This window comes from Staurois parvus, unplaced genomic scaffold (assembly GCF_062004578.1).
Source record: "Staurois parvus isolate SC_StPar_1 unplaced genomic scaffold, SC_StPar_1.0 ptg000003l, whole genome shotgun sequence".
In the NCBI taxonomy this organism is placed as follows: domain Eukaryota; kingdom Metazoa; phylum Chordata; class Amphibia; order Anura; family Ranidae; genus Staurois; species Staurois parvus.
Genome location: NW_028317799.1, coordinates 1,632,090 through 1,655,954, shown reverse-complemented (window position 1 = coordinate 1,655,954; position 23,865 = coordinate 1,632,090). Strand labels below are relative to the sequence as shown.

Here is a 23,865-nt window from a genome sequence, read left to right as displayed (position 1 = left end):
CGGCGGCGTGGCCGTGATGACGTCAGATCCCAGGGTGCACTGCTTTTTTTGACGCGTTTCGGAGCATGCACTGGCCGTGGAAGGCGAAAGTGCACTCCTTTTTCAAGCAGCCACCACGCTGTTCCAGCCGAGAGCTGACCTCCCCACATCGCAGAGAGATGACGGCTCTTCACCCGGGTTACCACCCCACTGTTAACGATTGTTAACCACGGTTTTTATGCTTATGATTACTTCACACATGTGAGTGTTTCTACATTTAGACTTGAATTAAAAGACTTATTGCACTTAGAGGCGCTTCTCTCCTTTTTCTCAGTCACAGACGTACTACAGCATGCACCCATGCAAGGGCCACGTTTACCCACACAGGTGTACACGGGTGTTCCATGCATCCCTGTGAAGGCAGTCTCATTCATGTCAATTGGGATACAGCAGCTGCATAGACTCAGCCATTGACAAAAGTCTGGGTGCACGGCCCCAAATGCACACTGTCTACATTTGGGCTCGTACACTCATATGGCTGTCCAACTGCTGTGTTCATGAAGTCACTGCATCCCAACTGGCATAAATGAAACGGACTGCATGGGGATGCATAGAATGAAAATACAGCCCTTTCAGGGGGGTACACCGAAGTACGCCTATGGAAACCAGGCCTTAGTTGTCATCAGAACACATGTCCCTATTGGAAGATCCCCTACAGTTGCTTCAGTGACTACTCTAATGTAGAGATTTCCCTATGTCTTTCTACCCTGGTGACAGTGATTATCAAGACAAAGAGATGAGGGTGAATCTCCCCACTGGGGGACACAGCAGTAAGAACCTGATGGAAGTTTAACCATTCCACACTGCATCTGAAGAAAAAAAAAGTTTTGGCTCTTAATCCACTTTAACAAATATCAAAAACAGAAAAACTCCCTTACTAATTTGACAGCGTCGTCCATCGTGTGAGACGCTACGGCTAAGATTTCAGTTTGAGGGCTAAACACCTGTGACGAGGCTGTTGTCACAAGATTCATGATGGATTTCACTGGTTTTGGGTTTGTGCTTTGCAGACAGTCATCGAAGTTATAGATATTCACCACCCCGGAACTGGAACTGAAAGATATACTGCAAGTCAGAAAATGCCTGTGTACTAGAGGGTTAAAAGAGAAAGAGGTTTAAAACAAGTCAGAATGGTCAAAATTCATCTCATAAAGTGTATCTAAACCCAAGAATAAAAGTTATGTTGCAGCTTACTAGTCCCCGAGATGTGGTGGCTCCCTTAGATTCTGTCTTCAGGCTTTTTCTCCATTTTCATCTGGTGATCCTCCCCCAGTAACAAACTGTAGCTGCTGACTTTTAATAAAACACACAATCACCTGTCCCAGGGTCCAGCGATGTTCTCACCCGCACCGTCCCTTCTCCACTCCAAGGTGCCGGCATCTCAACTGTGGGCAGTAGGCTGTGACAGCTTGCAGCTTTACAGCCTGGTGCTCACTGCGCATGCGCGAGTCGTGCCGTACCTCCTAATTGGTCCGGCAGTCTCCTGGGACCTGTGAAAGTTCCCAGAAGGCTACGGGAGGGAGAAGGGAGCCAAACTTCCAGCTCACTTCTCCACGGCGAACTGAGAGCGAGTACCTGTCAAAACCAGGTACCCCCCCCAAAAGGTTCCAAATATGGTAGTGGAGGGGGGGGGGGGAGGCGGAGTGGAACTCCGCTTTAAAGTGTTGAAGGTTTTTTACCTTCATGCATTCTATGCAGTAAGGTAAAAAACCTTCTGTGTGCTTCTTCCCCCCACAGCCCCCCTAATACTTACCTGAGCCCAATCTTGATCCAGCGTTGTGCGTGGGAGCCTCGGCTCTCCCCATTGGCTGAGACACAGCAGCAGCAGCCATTGGCTCCCACTGCTGTCAATCACAGCCTGTGAGGCTGGAGTGGGGCTCAAGCTGAACTGTGTGTCTTATGGAGAAAAGCGAGCATGCACAAGTGCCCCCAGAGCAACGGCTTGCTCTGGGGGCACTCAGCAGGGGGGAGGGGCCAGGAGTGCCAGCGGGGGACCTGAGAAGAGAGGGATCAGGGCTGCTCTGTGCAAAACCAATACACAGAGCAGGTATGACATGTTTGATATTTAAACAAAATATAAATAAAAAATAATTAATTTAAAGATGTTCATAAAGTCTAAAGAGACCCCATCACCGACCCAATGCCTATGAAGATAAACCTCCATAGTAAATGTACTCCTTAATGCATATGCAAGGCTGTATTTTATTGAAAATTGCCCTCATTGTACTGAATATCTTTTTTATCACCTCAAAAACATTCCAGACACATGCAACTGATGCCCATCCCCAACCCTCGTCAGCCAAGTTAATGGCAGGGGCCGGGGAAGATCTGTTTCGACATTGTTTGCAGATTGTGCAAGGATCATGATCAATGCCATGGAAAGGAAGGGCAAGCAGCTTTGTGCATGTGGAACATAAATACAAGAGGTCTGTCTTCAGCACACCAAGGCCAAATCATTTTCATACAAATCCAGCCCAGCATTGGCATGAGAACTTTAGCTTGAGATGCTGATGTTAAATGTGAACTCTGGGATCAGCAAATATTGACTTAATTCAAGAGTCGTGTCTTCCTCTTTGGATCTTGGTGTACTTTGTGAATTTCCTTCAGGTTCTGGGCCGCAATCTAGTGTGAAACTTTGTCTCTGTGCAGGAGCTTCCTGTAATCAAGACCAGTCGCTGCTGCGCTCTCTCCTTTGCAGGGTGACTGGTCTTGCCTCCGCCCCCTCGTGCAGTTTTCTGTAAGCTCGGCTTTCTGTTCAGGTTGTGTAAAGCAGTGATGATATTGTCACTAGTTTTACAAGGAAATATTTGGGTTGTTAAATATAAGCTTTTGTGCCCAGCACTCAGCTTTGACTGGCATTTGATGGGGACAAGGTTTTCTTTTAAGGCTGTCTCTATGTAATAAATTAAAAAGATATAGGATGAAACCAGCCTACATCCCGCGCTCTAGAAATGGTGAAAATATTGGTATACATAAAAAAAAAAAAAGATTAAACCAGTAATTAAATATTTAAACCAAGCTGTCGTTTTAAAATAACAACACGGCCAGCTTCTGGTGAGTGTTGAATCCAATGGGGTGTTAACCACTTGCCATTCCAGGCACTTATACCCCCTTCCTTACCAGGCCAATTTTCAGCTTTCAGAGCTGTTGCACTTTGAATCACAATTGCACGGTCATGCAACATTATATGAAATTTTTATCATTTTTTTCCTCACAAATAGAGCTTTCTTTTGGTGGTATTTAATAGCTGCTGGGTGTTTTACTTTTCGCTCTAAACAAAAAAAGAGCAAAAATTTTCTTTGCTTCTAGTATAAAATTTTGCACACAGGTAATTTTTCTCCTTCACTGATGTGCGTTGATGAGGCTGCACTGACTGGCAGTACTGCTGGGCACTGATTGGTGGCACTGCTGGGCGGCACTTCTAGGCACTGCTGGTCAGTGATGGGGGGCACTGCTGGTCACAAAGGGACCCTGGGTGGAACTGGTGGGTATTTGTGGACAGAACTGGTGGGTGGCACTTCTGGGTGCCGATCCCTGCTCTGACAACTGCCAGTTCTCGGCTGTACTTTCCTCACGCTCTGGCAGCATGAGGAAAATGCAGCCAAGAACCGGGAATTGCATTTCCCGGTGATCAGCGTGTCATTGGACACGGCTGATCACGTTGTAAAAGTCCGCTGTGATTGGCCTTTTACTACATCACGTGATCAGCTGTGTCCGTAGGACACAGCTATCATGGAGATTGCCGGGGGCACGCAGGAGAGCGCATTCTGGGAGGACGTCATATGACGCCCTCCCAGAACTGGCCAGCCACAGTGCAGCCGTCATTCAGCTATCTGCGGTCGGCAACTAGTTAATCACTGCATGATCACATGGATGGTGGATCACTTTATCTTAAAAGAGACACTTACCACGGGAATGAATTGAACTTTTCACATTATAATTTTATTTTAGAATTTTTTTTGATGGAAGTTTGTTTATTTTCTTTCCTTTATCTTTTTACATCAATTGGACATTGTGTTTTGACATAGCGCTGTTTATGTGTACTTTTTTCTAGTCACTGTTTATAGATGTCTCAACGTAATGCTTACCCACAAGATACAAAGCGACCATTCTTTGACAGCGCCAAAGACGTCTCACACAAGCTGCCATCGTCCTGAAATCGATTAAGGCAGCGCCTGCTTTTTACATCCCAAACATACACCTCACCATCGCCTAAAGAAGAAGAAATTATGAAAGGTTAGGAAGTGATGAGTAGAATGAAAAATAAAACACCAAGAATTTCAGTGCAAAAAAATAATAAAGATCTTATAAGCCCAGGTGTAATACTTAAAATCTGGATGGATTTCTGAGGGTTGAATAGTCTGTCATTTTCTGTTGTCTATTCAGAATTCTTACAGTAGGATCTCTACACCCACATTTCCTTCCCTCGGAATAGTGAGAATGCTTAATGCGGTTCCAAAGGCAAAAAAGTGTTTTACCTTAATGCATTCTATAGATTATGGCGAAAAAAAAAAAAAAACCTGGGTGCAGCTCCCCCTCAGCCCCCCTTATTCTTACCTGAGCCCCGTCTTGATCCATCGATATTTATGAGAGCCACAGCTCTCCCAGGTCTCTCTCAATAGAGGCTTGCTATTGGGGGGCACTCGGAGGGGGAAGAAGCCAGGACAGACGACAGGAGACCCAAAAAGAAAAGTACTGGGGCTGCTCTGTGCAAAACCATTGCACAGAGCAGGTAAATATAATTGTTTTGTTTTTCTCTTTTTAAAGTGTTACTAAAAACTTACAACATTACAATCAGTCTGTAGATGCAGTAAAGCATGCGTATTATACTCACTGTGGAACCTAAGGGGTTAATCCTCTGCATTGTGTAAAAGGCCTTTGATCCTATCTTCTCTGCTCCTCCTCTTGTTCAAAATGTCCACATCTTATCTCCTGATAAGACAGACTGAACCATAGCCATTATGCACATGCTCAGTTTAGTGTGCATGGCTAGAGAGGTTTTTTTTTTTTCTCCTGGGAGAGTAGGTGATCAGCACAGGACCAATCAGCACTGTCAAGACAGAGGTCAGGAGGTTTTGCATCCTCCTAGAGCAGAAAGAAAACTCCTCCTACAAGCTTTAACCATTGCTCTGCTGGACACTGATAGAAGTCACAAGACTGCTCTAACTGCTGATGAGAAAAAGGTATTTAGCAGTTTATATTTACTAAAATAATTGTATTTCCATGTTCTGTGTACTGTGGGAGACCAGATATAGTGAATGCAGGGTCCGGGGAGACCGGATATAGTGAATGCAGGGTCCGGGGAGACCGGATATAGTGAATGCAGGGTCTGAGGGGAGACCGGATATAGTGAATGCAGGGTCTGAGGGGAGACCGGATATAGTGAATGCAGGGTCTGAGGGGAGACCGGATATAGTGAATGCAGGGTCTGAGGGGAGACCGGATATAGTGAATGCAGGGTCTGAGGGGAGACCGGATATAGTGAATGCAGGGTCTGAGGGGAGACCGGATATAGTGAATGCAGGGTCTGAGGGGAGACCGGATATAGTGAATGCAGGGTCTGAGGGGAGACCGGATATAGTGAATGCAGGGTCTGAGGGGAGACCGGATATAGTGAATGCAGGGTCCGGGGAGACCGGATATAGTGAATGCAGGGTCCGGGGAGACCGGATATAGTGAATGCAGGGTCCGGGGAGACCGGATATAGTGAATGCAGGGTCCGGGGAGACCGGATATAGTGAATGCAGGGTCCGGGAGACCGGATATAGTGAATGCAGGGTCCGGGGAGACCGGATATAGTGAATGCAGGGTCCGGGGAGACCGGATATAGTGAATGCAGGGTCCGGGGAGACCGGATATAGTGAATGCAGGGTCCGGGGGGACCAGATATAGTGAATGCAGGGTCTGAGGGTACCAGATATAGTGAATGCATGGTCTGAGGGGACCAGATATAGTGAATGCAGGGTCCGAGGGGACCAGATATAGTGAATGCAGGGTCCGGGGAGAGCAGATATAGTGAATGCAGGGTCTGGGGAGAGCAGATATAGTGAATGCAGGGTCCGGGGAGAGCAGATATAGTGAATGCAGGGTCCGGGGAGAGCAGATATAGTGAATGCAGGGTCTGGGGAGAGCAGATATAGTGAATGCAGGGTCCGGGGAGAGCAGATATAGTGAATGCAGGGTCCGGGGAGAGCAGATATAGTGAATGCAGGGTCCGGGGAGAGCAGATATAGTGAATGCAGGGTCCGGGGAGAGCAGATATAGTGAATGCAGGGTCCGGGGAGAGCAGATATAGTGAATGCAGGGTCCGGGGAGAGCAGATTTAGTGAATGCAGGGTCCTGGGTTTATTAACACTTTAATTACAGCCTTGAGAATCACTGGGGTTCTTGCACATGGGACACCTAAGCGTGTTCAGCATAACTTCAGCCCTATTTGCTCCACCCAGGTATCCCAGGTTGCAGCATACAGCCAGTCATTACCATAAATTGCTGTGTGCCGTTGTACTTGTGTAGACAGCGGTGCTATTGCAAACGCTAGTATAGTGTATAAGTGTTTCCAAGAATGATTAAAAAAAAAAAAAATCACGATAGCACCTCTTGCATTCTGTTTAGGAAGAAATAGGCAATATCTCAAATGTGAGGACAAGTGCACAGGTTAGGAGGTTGTCACTTACTTTCTGTTATAATGGTCAATATATGAACTTCCCCTCACTTTTGGTACCTGGACAGGACAGGGGAATGAACTTACCAAATAGGAAAGAAGAAAAAAAAAAAAAAAAAAAACACAGACGTTCTAACCCTATAATTGTAAGCTCTAATGAGCCGGGCCCTCTGCTTCCTCTTGTACCAAATTGTATTGTAACTGTAATGTCTACCTACATGTTGTAAAGCTCTGCGAAAATTGTTGGTGCTATATAAATCCTGTATAATAATAACCCTTCATCACTCTGCCAAAGACTGAATTCCACATTAAAAGGATAAGTTCACCTTTCATAAGATGTTATACCTGTATTCAAATATTTGCGAAATATTTTATTAAAATCAGCAGCCCCCACCCCTGAGCCACCGTTATGACAGCGGGGAAGGGATCCTCGCCCCATATCCGCCGTCACAACTTAAAAACAGAGCAGCTGTGCCGGGATTCTGCCCACCCAGTCACGTCATATATTCACAGATTTCTGGGAATGAATGAACTACAACTACCCTCAATAAATGCGGCTGGGGCCTTATTGTTCTCAATGATCTATGAGGGTGTGGGTGAGCGCTCTAGTAGTTCACCGATTCTTCCTGCAATTCAGCAACTGCCTGCCCAACAGCTACACTCAAAAGCAAGAGCCCGACACTGCGCCTGTGATCCACGGGTGCAAGTTTTTATAGGCTCCTAATAAAAAAAACAATAAATGCATAATTAAAAAAAAAAAAAAAAAAAAAAAAAAAAAAAGGAGGTACATTTATACTTTTTTTTTTCTAGAAAAAGGTAAACTGTTTCTAATGGAGCCTTTAAAATTCACCATCCTTTTCCTCTAAGCAAAGCATTACTATTACTCGACGAGGAGTCATCTGTCTGCATGAATCCTCCTGGAAGCAGGTATATTTCCTCATTTGTGTCCCCCAGGTGAACATTTAACATCTTAAAACATCTTACTTGAACTTGAGAAGATTTTACTGCTGTCCGCTGTGAAGCCAGCTTTTATAGCTTTTCCGTTCATCTTCATACTTCCAATCAGCTCCTTAGTCTTAATAGAACAAACAATGAAATCAGTCATTAAGAATTTTATTGCCTCTGTAACAAAACTTCACATAAATAACCACTTGAGCTCCAGAAGGTTTTACCTCCTTCATGACCAGGCCATTTACTGCTATTTAGCACTGTGCTACTTTAACTAGTAATTGTGCAGTCATGCAACACTGCACCTGTGTATCATTTTTTTTTTCACACAAATAGAACTTTTTTTGGGTGGTATTTATTACATGAATGAAAAAAAAGACTGAAAATTTTAGGGAAAAAAATATTTTTAAATATTAAAAATCTAATTTCTTTATAAATTTAGGCCAAAATGTATTCTGCATCTTTGATCAAAAAAAAAATCCCAATGTTGGTTTGTGTGAAAGTTACAACGTCTACAAACTATGGTATATACAATGAAACATTTATTTTTTATACTAATGGCAGTGATCAGCGACATATAGTGGAAATGTGATAGTGTGGCGGGCAATCTGACACAGACACTGGCTGGGAGGTACACGGACATCACCAGTGACACTAATAGTGATCAGTGACAATACTATACACTATCCCTGTACTTATCACACTGGCTGGGAAGGGGTTACCATATCAGGGTAATTAACCCTTTGAGGACCAAGGGATGTATTTGTCCCATGTTTGTAATTGCGTGTATCATCTGATTAACCGTTTCAATACCGGGCAATTTTACACCTTCCTGCCCAGGCCAGTTTTCAGGTTTCAGTGCTCTCACACTTTGAATGACAATTGCGCGGTCATACAACATTGTACCCAAACTAAAATTTGATCATTTTCTTCACACAACTAGAGCTTTCTTTTGGTGGTATTTAATCACCGCTGGGGTTTTTATTTTTTGCTAAATTAACAAAAAAAGACCAAAAATTTTTTAAAAAAAACACATTTTTCTTTGTTTCTGTTATAAAAGTTTACAATTAAATAATTGTTCTTCATAAATTTAGGCCGAGATGTATTCTGCTACATGTCTTTGGTGAAAATAACCCAAATTAGGATGTATTATTTAGTTTGTAGGAAAGTTATAGAGTTCACAAACTATGGTATAGATCTGAATATTGATCAATCCTGAAGTACTGACAGCCAATCTAATATCTTGAGGTCCAAGAATGCCAGAACAGTACAGATATCCCCCAAATGACCCCTTTTTGCAGAGTAGACAGTCCGACGTACTTCATAAGAGGCATGGCGAGTTTTTTGAAGTTGTATTTTTTTGTCATAATTTTTCGGAAAATTAAAAAATTAAAAAAATTATTTTCACTATTTTTTTTTTTTTTACATACTGTCACCAGTGCAGTACAGCGTCATCATATAACTGGCATGGCGGTGAACAGCGACACTGACTGGTGACAGTATGAAAAAAATATATATATATATTTTTTTTTTTTTTTTATTATATTTAATTTTTTATTACATTTTTTTTTATTTTTTAAGATTTTTTTTCATATTGTGCTATGACCAAAATAGTACAATGTTACCATAGTAACACTGTACTACTTTGGGGAAGTGATCAGTATTTTTTTTTTTTTACACAATTTGCTTATAGCAAAGAATTACTTTGCTATAAGCAAGCATTTACCTGAATGAAATCGATTCATTCAGCTTTTTTTTTTGTGCTTAGCTGTGATTTGGTCACAGCTAATCACATGACATGTGCATGTGATTAGCTGTGACCATTCACAGCTAGGCACTAGTATACAATGGATGGCATCATGAATGAAGCCATCCATTGTATACAACTGTCATGTGACCTGCTGTGATTGGTCACAGCAGGTCACATGGTACCGGCAACGGGAGCCGGTACTCGGATCTGTCATCGGCCGTGTCCGAGGTGCACTGGCGGTGACAGATTGCACTGCTGCGTCGCTCTGCAACCGCGCAAACCGCGCATGTGCGGGAGCACGCCAAATGGCGTGCACTCGGAAAGCTGCAGCGCTTTTCAAGCCGCCAAACGGCCATTGGCCGGGCGGCTAATGGTTAAGAACTTAAAACTCTTTTTTTTTTCTTTTTTTTGGTTTGAGTCAAAATATTAGTTCTTATCAAACAAATAGATCTAGCTTTTTGCCAATTATTTCATGAAATGGCTTAGTTACAGCAACTGAAGTGTACGAACTTTAAAAACAAAAAAATTGATTCTTTTGGCGTTCCAAAACCTTACGGTCCTCAAAGTGTTAAAAGCATATACATGCATACTCACAAACCAAAGGGGGATATAAACAGAGAAGAAGAGTCCGTAATAATGGTGCAAAGTGACGGTAGACCCTTGGTGAGGTAGGCTAATGCTCTGAAGAAGGGAGTACGTCTCCCGAAACGCGTTAGCCTACCTCACCAAGGGTCTACCGTCACTTTGGACCCTCATTCCGGACTCTTCTTCTCGGTTTATATCCCCCTTTGGTTTGTGAGTATGCATGTATAGGCTTTTAAATAAAGTCGTGTTTCACCACGGTAATGCACGAAGAGTGCGCCCTGTTTTGCTTTTGTTCACCAGTATCAAGATTTCTCGGTGTTCTAAGAGCTGCACCTCAGCGAATGACCGTTACAGTTATCCTAGTCTGCATGAAGATTTGAGCGCTGGCTTCCTTTGTTTATATGCTTGACCCTTGCCTGTTCTTATGTTACCTTCATGGACAGTAGATGTACATATCCAGAGGTCCCATTAAGTAGCAGGTACGTTCCATCTGGAGACACATCAAACTCTTGAACGCATTTTTCCTCCAAGCCTAAAACAGAGGTAATTTAAGTTAGCTGCAAAGAAAAAAAACATTGACCTATCATATTCACGTCACAGCAGGCAAGTGCTCGCAATAAAGCTATTAATCCTAAAAGCAAACTTTTATTATACTGCAGCTTACAAATTCTTATATGAAATTCTTTTTGAGGCTTTCTTTCTTTTATTTTCATCTGGTGATCTGGCCTGTAAGTCTGTGGATTATCAGCAGAACAAGCTGTTGTGCAGATGTAGCTGTTAGAGGGCGGAGACAAACCATTTACCACCAGACGTGCTTACAATGATTAAAATAGAACAATCGGCAAAACGTTTTTTTTTTTTTTCCCCATTTTGTATAGAGTAAGGGAGGGTTATAACCTGTCAGATTTTTTTTCACTATCTGTGTCCCATTGGAGAGATTTCACTTTCTGTCCCATAGCCAAACATCCTGGCAAACGGACCCCCAGGTAACTAGAACTAGTGTCCCCATTGGAAAATGTCTTCTCTATTATTATCCGAGGACAACCCAAAATTAAGGATTTTGTTTTACTTGCAATGATAATGGTAAACAGGACAAACAGAGAGGGAGAACCTCCCTAATGGGAGCGCAGACAGCAATAAAACCTGATGGGTTCTAATCCCACTACACTCTATCCAAAACTAAAAAAAAAAAAAAAAAAAAAAAAAAAAAAAAAAAAAGGTTTTGCCTTTAGATATACTTAATTATGGAAAACATTTATTCCAAAAGGACAAAAACGGTTTGCTGCAACTGCTTAAAAAGTATTAGCTGGCATTTGGCTTCAATTTGTTAGTGTATCTAAACCTGCTAGTCCATCAGACACTCCCCTCCCACCCAATGCTGCTCTTCAAAAGGTGAATACAGGGTCCGGGGAGACCGGATACAGTGAATGCAGGGTCCGGGGAGACCAGATACAGTGAATGCAGGGTCCGGGGAGACCAGATACAGTGAATGCAGGGTCCGGGGAAACCAGATACAGTGAATGCAGGGTCCGGGGAGACCAGATACAGTGAATGCAGGGTCCGGGGAGACCAGATACAGTGAATGCAGGGTCCGGGGAGACCAGATACAGTGAATGCAGGGTCCGGGGAGACCAGATACAGTGAATGCAGGGTCCGGGGAGACCAGATACAGTGAATGCAGGGTCCGGGGAGACCAGATACAGTGAATGCAGGGTCCGGGGAGACCAGATACAGTGAATGCAGGGTCCGGGGAGACCAGATACAGTGAATGCAGCGTCCGGGGAGACCAGATACAGTGAATGCAGCGTCCAGGGAGACCAGATACAGTGAATGCAGCGTCCAGGGAGACCAGATACAGTGAATGCAGGGTCCAGGGAGACCAGATACAGTGAATGCAGGGTCCGGGGAGACCAGATATAGTGAATGCAGGGTCCGGGGAGACCAGATATAGTGAATGCAGGGTCTTGGGTTTAGTAACACTTTAAGGTCAACAGTGGAATGTGTACATGATCTCTTCTAACACATGGAGCTTTAATCTTGATTTTTTTTTCCCCATCAGCTGACAAGGTCACTTTAACGTAGCATTAAACGTTCAGCCTTTTACCATAACACAGTAGCTCAATCATGAAAACATTCCCAAAGTAAACTGCTTCTTCAACTTTTTACCTAAGCACTTACAGTTGAAAACTTTAAAGTGGTTGTAAACCCTTACCTATACAGTTGTGGCCAAAATTATTCAACCCCCAATGCTGTAAAGGGGTTTAGGGACTATAGTGTACATTTGGAATTGTATTCAGAATCAAATCCTACAAGGACGTTGTAACTACCCAAATGCAACTAAAATGACATCAATTGTTTATGTAATACAGTAGTAAATGGTTCTTATGTGGTTTCTTCATTGCCACAATTATTCAACCCCTTAAAGACTACCACTCTGAAGAACAGAGGTTCATACAGGTGCTTTCCATCAGGTATTGAAAACACCTGTGGATGTCACCGAGCAGCAATCAAGCATAATAAGCACCAATTAGGCAGCTTTAAAATGACTGTGATACTCAGCTCCTTCTAGACATTTACTGGTGTGGTTACAAACATGGTGAAGGCAAGAGAATGGTCCAGGAAGACAAGAGAAGAGGTGATTTCTCTTCACAGGAAGGGCAATGGCTATAAGAAGATTGCAAAGATGTTAAACATACCAAGAGACACCTTAGGAAGCATCATTCGCAAATTCAAGGCAAAGGGCACTGTTGAAACGCTACCTGGTCGTGGCAGAAAGAAGATGCTGACTTCGACTGCTGTGCGCTACCTGAAGCGTAGAGTGGAGAGAAGTCCCCGTGTGACTGCTGAGGAACTGAGAAAAGATTTGTCAGATGTGGGTACAGAAGTTTCAGCCCAGACAATAAGACGCACACTGCGTAATGAAGGCCTCCGTGCCAGAACTCCCAGGCGTACCCCCTTGCTGTCTCCAAAGAATAAGAAGAGTCGACTGCAGTATGCCAAAAGCCATGTGGACAAACCACAAAAGTTGTGGGATAGTGTTCTGTGGACTGATGAAACAAAATTAGAACTGTTTGGGCCCATGGATCAACGCTATGTTTGGAGGAGGAAGAACAAGGCCTATGATGAAAAGAACACCTTGCCTACTGTGAAGCATGGTGGAGGGTCAATCATGCTTTGGGGCTGTTTTGCTTCTGCAGGTACAGGGAAGCTTCAGCGTGTGCAAGGTACCATGAATTCTCTTCAGTACCAGGAGATATTGGATGGAAACGTGATGCAGTCCGTCACACACCTGAGGCTTGGGAGACGTTGGACCTTTCAACAGGACAATGATCCCAAGCATACCTCCAAGTCCACTAGAGCATGGTTGCAGAGGAAAGGCTGGAACATTTTGGAGTGGCCATCGCAGTCACCAGACTTAAATCCGATTGAGAACCTCTGGTGGGACTTAAAGAAAGCAGTTGCAGTGCGCAAGCCTAAGAATGTGACTGAACTGGAGGCCTTTGCCCATGAAGAATGGGCGAAGATACCCGTAGATCGCTGCAAGACACTTGTGTCAAGCTATGCTTCACGTTTAAAAGCTGTTATAACTGTAAAAGGATGCTGTACTAAGTACTAAGATTGAATGTCACTTGGGGGTTGAATAAAACTGATAATGCTGTGAGCACAGAAAAGACATTTGTGGTTATTTCATTATAACTGTTATGTTATATTTGTCTGACCTACAAGTGCCTCTTTAATGTAAATGTAAGCAAGATGACTGAATGATCAAAAGCAATGTCAAACTGGCCAAAACACTCAATTTCAGTGGGGGTTGAATAATTTTGGCCACAACTGTACCTTGTGAAGTGACTGGCCTCAGGTGATACACAGAGATGATACAAATCCTCCTACACAAGTTGTAGCTGTTTATCTGCATAATTTCTCCTCTACATCCATTCAAAGTGCTGAATTTCTAACGTTTGTTTGAGCGGTCAGAAAACAGGGCAGAGAGCTAAAATTACACACTACGGAGCTTAGTGAAGAGAGCTCTAAAAGCTGATTGGAAGGAAGAGACACACCCCACCAACTCTACACAGCTCACTGGAACAGAGCAGAGGATGTCTATCTGCTGGAGGTCCCTCCCCTGTCACCATTTTTCTCTTGGTGTCAGAAGTGATTCATGCTGATAGCAAAGGAATGAAGCAGCAGACAGAAATGGCACTTTGTGCTCTTAATTGAGACAAGTACACACTATAGAGGGCTAAGCTTTGTTCATATTTCATGTCCGAGGTTAACAACGACTTTAACACCCCGGTCACACCGATCCCGACTTTGAAATCATACTACTTCACTGTAAGCCGCATGATTTCAAAGTCGGATGACATGCCGATTTGAGGCGCAATTTGCAAGATATCTGACACAGATGTCTATACAAATCGCACTAATAGTGCACGCACTACTTTGCAAATCTGTATTGCTCCAACAAAGTCAGAACCTCACCGATATGGCCGCTGTAACTGCAGACAATAGGGTGTGACTTGCCATGCAATTTGCAAGTCTTATGGCATGAAAATCGCATGCCAAGTTGCAGACGGTGTGACCGGGGACTAAAAGATACTAGCTCCAGCGAACAGTGAACTCGCCAGCCGTTTTCCCATCTGTTAGGAAAAAGGTGGAGGAGGAGTAGAATGACTTGCCAATTAGGTTTCAGGAGTGTTTGTACTGATGCTGACAGTGCACAGACACTCGGATCCAGTCCTGCCTGGGAGCACGGCAAGGGTGGCTCCATATGACATAGTGCATAGGCATAGAGCCACCCTACAACAGGAAAGCTCATGCAGTGTACAATTGAGAAGACAAGTGCTGATGTCAGCAGCTAAATTGCTAATGAATGTTTCAGGTTTAGTTACAATTAGACAGTTAGACTGCAGGCAGTGTTGGGGTTCCGAGTTCAGCATGCAGTACAAACTGAATGTCACAGATGTACCCCATAAAACATTTTTCTGATACATTTTTTTTTTCTTGCTTTCAGTAAGAGCCACACTTACCTCTTATCCTTGGAATAGGTATAATACTGCCTCCCATCATGTCGTACACGTAAAACATTTTCTGTCGCAATCCTGTGGCGATTACTTGTTCCCCATCAGCACTAAATCTAGCCTTATAAACTGGAAATTTTTCCAAGTGGATGCTTTGTATCTTGGGGTTTAACTTGCCATCAACCTAGAAACAAAGTAAATGCAATGTGATAGGTACCATTAAAACGAATAGTTTACTGTGACAATATACTCTCCTTGTAAATTAATAGAAGTATGGACAAAGCTTTTTTGGCCATACTTCTCCTATGGAGTGCAGTTCAGTCTGCATTCCTGTGACTCGTTTTCAGCCAACAATGAGCTAGAGTCCACTGTCAACAGCAAAAAAACCCTATTGAAGGGGAACAGTGGTTACTTCTGAAGACAAAAATGGAGACTGGTATACAAAAGAAACCTGAATTTTATTATTCAAATCCTATATCAAAATGTTTAGTTCCGAAAACGTAGAAATACATTTAACTACTTCATGTTGGCGCCTCCCAGCCCTCTAAGAGGTTCAGCAGCCAAGAGGCGGGCAGGGTTTTAGGGTCATGTGACCACCGTGATTCTCTGTCGCGGCGGTCACATGATCGGAAAAGGTCCCGATCGAAAGGGGAGATCGGGACCATTCCGTGAGTCACGGACATATGTGCTGGGAGAGCACAGGGCACGCGCTCTCAGCACATATGTATTTTCTAATTGCACGCAAATATGCTGCCGCTCAGCGTCAAGGCCCAGACGCTGAGAGGCCGCATATGTACGTGCGCTCAGCGTCAAGGGGTTAAATATCACCAGTGTGAAAAACAAGCATTGATGGGCTTAAGACATGTTATACACTGAACTTCAGACACACAAACAAGACACAGACAAATTACCTAAAACAAATACATAGAATCCGTCCGGAAGCCCAAATCAAACCATACAAAGGATTATCCCACGGCAGTTTCCACATACAGTAATTAGTAAACCAGTCAGCTAGGTATTTCCAATGCATGGATTATTGGGAATAAGGAGGAATGGATTCCATGTAATACCTGATTGGGACCAACACATTCATCCCTCCAAAGCCACATATCTTTGATAAAGTCATTGGAAATCTGTGTTGATTGAACATTCAGGCCTTACATTGCAACATTTAACCTACTACTGATATAGTGGCCGCAACTAATTCCCAATAATCCATGCATTGGAAATACCTAGCTGACTGGTTTACTAATTACTATATGTGGCACCTGCCGTGGTATAATCCTTTGTATTGTTTGATTTGGGCGTCCGGACTGACTCTTTGTATTTGTTTTAGATAAATTTTCCTAAACACTACACCCCTTCTATAGGGTTTTTTGCTGTTCAATAGTTTTTAAAGGGTTACAACTTTAAATCAAATTTCTCAGTGGAGCTTGCAGCCTTCCTGAGGCATAAGAACCCAAAACAAAAACATTGGTGCCAGACGGGCTGGTCTGAGCATTTCAAAAACTGCTGATCTACTGGGATTTTCAGGCACAATCATCTCTAGAGTTTACAGAGAATGGTCCAAAACAGAGAAAATATCCAGTGAGCAGCAGTTGTGTGGACTAAAATACCTTGTTGATATCAGAGAATGGGCAGGCTGGTTCGAAAGATAAAAAGGCAACAATAACTCAAATGACCACTCATTACAACCAAAGTATGCTGAATACCATTCCTGAACACACAACACGTCGACACCGGGTGCCACTCCTGTCAGCCAAGAACAGGAAACGGAGGCTACAATTCACACAGGCTCGCCAAAATTGGACAGTAGAAGATTAGAAAAACGTCTGGTCTGATAAGTCTTGATTTCACCAGGGGTGGTTCTGCGTGAAAATCCCAGTAGATCAGCAGTTTTTAAAATACACCAGTCTGGCACCAACAACCATACCACGTTCAAAGTCACTTAAATCCCCTTCCTTCCTCATTCTGATGCTCGGAGCGAACTTCTGCATGTCGTCTTCACCAGGTCTAGATGTCTTAATGCATTGAGTTGCTGCCATGTGATTGGCTGATTAAAAATTTGTGTTACCAAGCAATTGAACAGGTGTACCTAATAAAGTGGTCGGTGAGTGTAGGTGTTTCATCTGGGCCTGGAGTTCAGGTTTTAAAGTGGAACTTTAAGTAAAAAAAAATTAAAAAGTCAAATAGGAAGAATATTTAATGCAGAAGAGGCATGCTTTGTCTCTTCTGCATTAAAGTTACTGTAAGATTTGGCGATGTTGAAGCCGGCTAAACTGACATCATATCGGCCCAACCAATTAAAGTGGCTGGCGACCGATACCTGGAAGGGGGGCTCCATCGCAGAACTTTTAATGCAGAAAAGGCATACTTTGTATCTTTGGCATTAAAAGTGGAGATTCGACCACGGCCCCCCTGATATGTTAGCAGCTACAAATACTGTAGCTGCTGACTTTTAATATTAGGGCACCTATCTGTCCAGGGATCCAGCAGTGTCCTCACCCCAAGCTGTCGGGTGCTGGCGCCATAATCTTGACTAAGAGAAACTGGAAATGAAGCCTTGCGGCTTCACAGCCGGATTCCTGATGCACACTGCACTTTGTGAATGGGCCGCAGTCCTCTGGGACCTGTGAAATGTCCCAGAGGGCTGTGGGGGGGGGCCCAAACTTCCGTCTCAGTTCACAGTGGCAAACGGAGCTAAAAGTGTTAGCGTATACCTTTCTAAACCAGGTACCCGCTCCCCCCCCCAAAGGTGACAAATATGGCAGCGGGGGTATCAGATAAGCGGAGGTTCCATGCTTTAAAGTCACTGTGGGCGGGGGGGAGCCAAGGTGAGTATAGTCCCACTTTAAAGCGGAGCTCCACTCAAAATGGGAAGTTCCGCTTTAAAGGACTGCTCCACCGCTCCCCATTAAGGATTGGCACCTTTTGGGGGCGGGGGAGCAGGCACCCGAATTTGACAGGTACCCGCTCCCACTTCCGGTCCAATCGCCTAGGCGATCGGAAAGTGTCCTCCCTCCCTGTAGTCTTTTGGGACACGTGACAGGCCCTAGAAGACTACAGGATCATTCATGAAGTGCAGCGCTACTCACGCATGTGCAGTAGGTACCCACGCATGCGCAGTAGGTACCCGGCTATGAAGCTGCAAGCTGTCACAGCCGGGTGCCCACACTGAAGATGCCTCCAAAAATACAGGACGGCCGGTGAAATGGGCTGCGGGGGACACACCGTGGGACCGATGGACAGGTAAGCGGCTGTTTTTTAAAAGTCAGTTTTTGTGGAACTCCGCTTTAAGGGGAAGTGACTTGGGCAGCCATTAAATAGAACCATCTGCCTAGAGTTTGGAGTGCAGTTTATTACGACAGGTTATTACACAGCATGCACATGCAGCTTGCCTGAAACAGTGACACTGATCGGTCGAGGCCGGCTGTCATAACAACTTGTGCAGAAGGATGGAACTGCACTGTAGTGAGTGGCCTTGAAGACTCTCTCTCATGATTAGCATTCAAACAGGGTTTCATCTGAAAAGAAATATGAAAGATTAATATTTGAAACCAAAACAGCACAATAAAAACATTCTGGCAAAATAGTAACTAGCTTCTGTGAATGGACAAGGGGTGAGTAAAAGAAAGATAAACAGCAGGATGCTTTCACAGTGCAGCTCTCATAGCCGTAGCGCCGGAGGCATTGCACTGGCTGTACTATCTGGCATATACTAATGGATGAATTACAAGGCAACAAAAAACAGATCTGAACCTGACAAACAGCAACTAAATTTTACCTCTCACGGTTTTTTATATATGTTCATCGCAGGAGTTCCACTTTAAAGTGCATGTATGAGCAAAATTGACAAGTGGTTCTAAAGGAAGAATTTTTTTTTTTTTTACCTTAATGCATTGTCTACAGTAGGGAAAAAAAACGTGCAGCTCCCCCCCCCCCAGCGCCCACTCCCTTTTATACTTTCCTGAGTCCAATATTGATCAAGCAATGTGCATGACAGCTGCAGCTCTCTTCCTTCTCTCTCCTCACTGGCCTTGAAATCAGCAGCAGGAGCCATTGGCTCCTGTTGTTGTCAAATCAAAGCCTGTGAGTCTCAAGATCTACACGATCCTGAATACGGCGGGCCAGACTCATCCACCTTTCCAACCGCTCCGTCTCCGCCACCCCCCTCTGCCAATCCCTCCACTGGCTTCCGATTGCCCAACGGATCAAATTCAAACTGCTAACACGGATGTACAAAAGCTGTCCATAACACTGCCCCAAACTACATCACCGACCTAATATCCAAATACCACCCAAAACGCACTCTCCGCTCTTCACAAGACCTCTTTCTCTCAAGTTCCCTGATCTCCTCCTCCCATGCCCGCCTCCAGGACATCACCCATCCTCTGGAACTCCCTACCCCAATCCATCAGACTATCACCCACTCTCCTCTCCTTTAGGCGCAGCCTAAAAACCCACCTCTTCAGGGAAGCCTACCCTCCCTCTGCTAACTGCCTATCACCTCCACTCTTCCTACCACTCCATCCCCAACGGCTTTTCCTCCCGTACCACTATCCCCTCCCCCCTAGATTGTAAGCTCCAAGGAGCAGGGCCCTCGATCCCCTCATGTATCGCACTGTATTGTTATTGTACTGTCCCCCATTGTAATGTACAGCACTGAGCGAACTGTCGGCGGTATAAAAATACTGTATAATAATAATGAGTGCCCCCATAATAAGCGGTTTGCTATGGGGTCACTCAGAAGGGGGGAGAAGCCGGAGAACTGGCAGAGGACCCGAGAAGAGGATGATCTGGGCTGCATTGTGCAAACCATTACACAGAGCAGGTACGTATACCATGTTCATTGATTTTTAAAAATCCCTTTATAATCACTTTAACCATTTCAAGTCCGGACACTTTCACCCCCTTCCTGTCCAGGCCAATTTTCAGCTTTCAGTGCTATCACAACTTGAATGACAATTGCACGGTCATGCAACACTGCACCCATATACATTTTTTGAGACAGATAAAACTTTATTTTGGTGGTATTCACCACTGAGATTTTTATTGCTTTATATAAATGAAAAAGTACAAAATTTTTGAGAAAAAAAAAAAAAAAAGTATTTTTCTTATAAAATTTTGCAAATAAATAATCTTTCTTCATAAGAAGTCTTGGCCAAAATGTATTCAGTTATTTTAGTAAAACAAACAATTACCCAAAATTAGTTTATAACCAAAAATTATAATTTTTCAAAAAATTGTTTTATACTTTTTATATAATTTATGTTTTTGTTTCATTTAACATACTGTCACCCTAGCAGTACAGTATCACCATAGTGATGATATATAGGGGGTGATGATTTTTTTTTTTTTTTACACTCATTGCTTTTACACCCATAAAGGCTGTAAAAGCAATCATTTCTCCTTTTCTCTGTCTGCATTCTTGCCATTGAGAAATACTGTGAGAGCTGTGATTGGTCACAGCTTGTCACATGGTATAAGGCTGTTCTGAATAGCCTTGTACCATGCGACCTCTGTGATCATTCACAGATTTCACACATAGTAAGCAATGATGTCAGAAGTGACTATTCATGTGATCACTGATTGGCCAATCAGTGATCAGATCCTCATACAGAGGTCCCGTAGAGCGATCGGTGTTTTGCTGTGGGCACCGGATCGCAGTGCTCCCAGGGAGCACGCACCGGCTGTAAATGCGGGCGCCATTTATGAACGCTCCTGCACTGCTCCCGTCCGGCCGTTTATGTACATGGACCGGACGGGACGTGGTTAAAAACAAAATTTACACTGCGTTCTTTTATATTTTCACTTTATTAGCAACAGTTTCTATAGATTTACTTGTATTTTGGCACTACCTTGACAACAATGACTAACGCGTCGTTCATTGCTCTTCAATGAACGGTTATATTTTGGTGCCTAATATTGAATAAGGTCATTTAAAAAAAAATAAATAAATAATAATAATAATAGAAGTGACGGCAGAAAAAGACCAAGTAGTCCATTGAGTCTGTGTTTTGTGTGCTAGTTTGTTTTTTTTGTTAACTTTTTTCTCAGGGTATAAATCTATGCTTGTCCCATGCATGTTTGAAGCCATTAACTGTCATCTTTTGGTACATAACTGCTCACAGGCTCCTATTGGGGGGCATTTCTAATCTGCAACTTTAATAAAAAGATTGTGAATTAGTAACAAATTTAGTACAATGCATGCACGTTGCCCTAGGTTTTACCCCCCTTAAAAAGTTACAAATACAGAACAACTGCCCAAATTCAGCGTGATCCTAACTCCCTGTACGGAGCTGACAAGGCAGCCTCTGCTGCATTAACATCCCAAACAGCGTGGTCAGCCCTGCCCAGTTCTCCCCCATGTGAACTCCAGAACGCCACTCTCATAGTATGCAGATGAGCAAAGAGATTGGTGTTTTGTAGCCCACAAGGTGAGAACTTATGCAGAGCTGACAACACTGTTTGGGATTTCTGTGCAGCAGGGGCAGTGTTGTCAGCCCAAACAGGACGTTGGAAGCATGCTGAACTTTCAGACCTACATGTATTTTTCTGTAACTGCAGCACTGTTAAAGAGATAAAACATAAGGAAATGGACATGCATTGCAGAATGTTATTATTGTTGTTTTGCCCAGACAAAGACATAACTATAGTTTATGCAGCAGTGTGCCCAACGGCATCTTACCTCTATAATGCCCTTTGGAAGTGAAATGGACTTCCCTAACAAATTTCCAGTTTTACGCAGCAAGTTGTCTTCATCATCATCTTCACTGTCATCGTCATCTGTCATGGAAATCATTGTTTAACATTAAACGTGAAACGCCATGGAGCTGTCACTGTTGTGAAAGGCATTGGGGGTTATTTACTAAAAGTTGGAGAGTGCAAAATCTAGTGCAGCTCTATTGTCAAATCTTAACGTGGTTGTAAAGTGTGAAGGTTTTTCACCTTCATGCATTCTATTCATGAAGGTAAAAAAAAACCATCTGTGTGCAGCAGCCCCCCTTCCCAGCCCCCTCAATACTTACCTGAGCCTCATAGCAATTCAGTGATGTGAATGATAGCCTCAGCTGCTCCGGGTCTCTGCCTCCTCATTGGTTGAGACAGCAAGCGAAAACCATTGGCTTCCACTGCTGTAAATCACAGCCAGTCAGCCAATGAGGAGAGAAAGGGGCAGGGCCAAGCCTTGGCTACGTGCATGAATGGACACGTGGAGCAGAGGGCGTCCCCATAGCAAACTGCTTGCTGTGGGGGCACCTGACACACAGGAAGAGCCAGGAGAGCCTGCGGGTTACCGGAGAAGAGGGAAGAGGAGGATCCAGGCTGCTCTGTGCAAAACCACTGCACACAGTAGGCAACTAGAACATGTTTGTTATTTTAGAATTTAAAAAAAAAAAAAAATTAACCTTTTAAAAATCTCCCCCACTATCTGCTTTAAGTGGTAATAAAGACAATACATATGTAAAATCTGCTGACAGGCAGGCTCTCTTATAACAGAAGAGACCCTAGAGGTCTCTTTTGTCATACATGTTCCCCCCCCTGCCTGTCAGCAGGTAATGAGATCTGAGCCGCACATGCGCAGCTCAGACCACATTTACGGCCCGTTCTGCGTGCTGCAGTGACGTCACAATGGCCCGGCCAATCAAGTGGCTGAAAATGTGAAACTTGGATGATGATGGAAGCTGCCGGGGATAGACCTGACAGCACATCGCTGGAGGGCTCCATTTGTAGGCAAGTCTATCATAATGTACTTGTATGCATTGTATACTAGTACATTCTGACTTCAACCTGCAGGGGAGAATTTCTTTTTATGTTGCAGTCAAGAGTTTAAAAATGCTACCTCAGATCATCATGTGACCTAAAGTCTTGGTAAAGATCACAAGGTATTTGGTTGTGTGTTGCACATCATTGGAGAGTGCAAAGAGTCTATTTTGTTTTGAGACACAAGTGCTGTTTGGCAGACTTGCCCCGAAGGCTAAGGCAAGCATAACCATTGTGAAGCACAACACAAGGAACACAGCCTGACCAAGAATGAGCTTTAAGGCTAATATGTTTGGTACGGCTCTTTGTTCTGACTTGCTTAACAAGATTCTGCCATAGAACACTCAGTCAACCAAATGGCTAACATGTATGGCAGCACTACGCTTTGCATATTGAACATCAGCCTCTGCCACCAAGGATCTAACAATCGAAGGACACGCGCGCACGCACACACCAATTAGGCAGGAGCCAAATAACCTACCAGCATGTCTTTGTAATGTGGGAGGAAAACAGAGTACCCAAAGGAAACCCACGCACAGAAAGGGAAGCAAGCAAACTCCATGCAACTAGTGCCCTGATAAAGGTTCAAACTTAGGACCGCACTGCTACAAGGCAGAATGCAACTCAGTGCTAGTGGACCTTTTGCAGTGACTTCAGACATTCAATATTTTATTTCACAATTGAAGTGGCGGGAATTCCGATACGCATTTGTATGGACGGGAATTCCGATACGCATTTGTAGGGGCGGGAATTCCCATACGCATTTGTAGCGGCGGGAATTCCCATACGCATTTGTAGCGGCGGGAATTCCCATACGCATTTGTAGCGGCGGGAATTCCCATACGCATTTGTAGCGGCGGGAATTCCGATACACATATGCATCCAGTCACTCTGGATTTCAAAGGTAGTACAGCAATAATGGTACTAATGGAAAAAGTCGAAGATTGAGCTGGTCTCACCTTCTTCGGAAACTTGTTTCTTGGAGTCAGTGGATGCCCAAGAAGGAACTCCACCCATTGCTTTCTGGAATCTATCAAGACAAAAGCAAACTGCAATCATTCAAACTGAAAAAAAAAGTCAGTAAAGTGTACCCATCATTGCCA

At 43.8% G+C, this 23,865-nt stretch overlaps 1 protein-coding gene across 3 annotated transcripts in view; it reads right to left on the bottom strand.

Annotated features, from left to right (window-relative positions):
- The window catches only part of UTP18 (UTP18 small subunit processome component), a 68,029-nt gene that overhangs the window by 14,900 nt on the left and 29,264 nt on the right, over positions 1-23,865 (bottom strand). For all 3 annotated transcript variants that reach the window (XM_089671676.1, XM_089671564.1, XM_089671613.1), the window contains exons 5-12: positions 23,722-23,792; positions 21,690-21,787; positions 18,400-18,525; positions 15,011-15,185; positions 10,415-10,515; positions 7,685-7,775; positions 4,128-4,251; positions 918-1,092 (exon numbers count right to left, since the gene is read on the bottom strand). In XM_089671676.1, the coding sequence (XP_089527802.1) occupies positions 918-1,092; positions 4,128-4,251; positions 7,685-7,775; positions 10,415-10,515; positions 15,011-15,185; positions 18,400-18,525; positions 21,690-21,787; positions 23,722-23,792 (961 nt within the window). The remainder of the gene's footprint in view (positions 1-917; positions 1,093-4,127; positions 4,252-7,684; positions 7,776-10,414; positions 10,516-15,010; positions 15,186-18,399; positions 18,526-21,689; positions 21,788-23,721; positions 23,793-23,865) is intronic.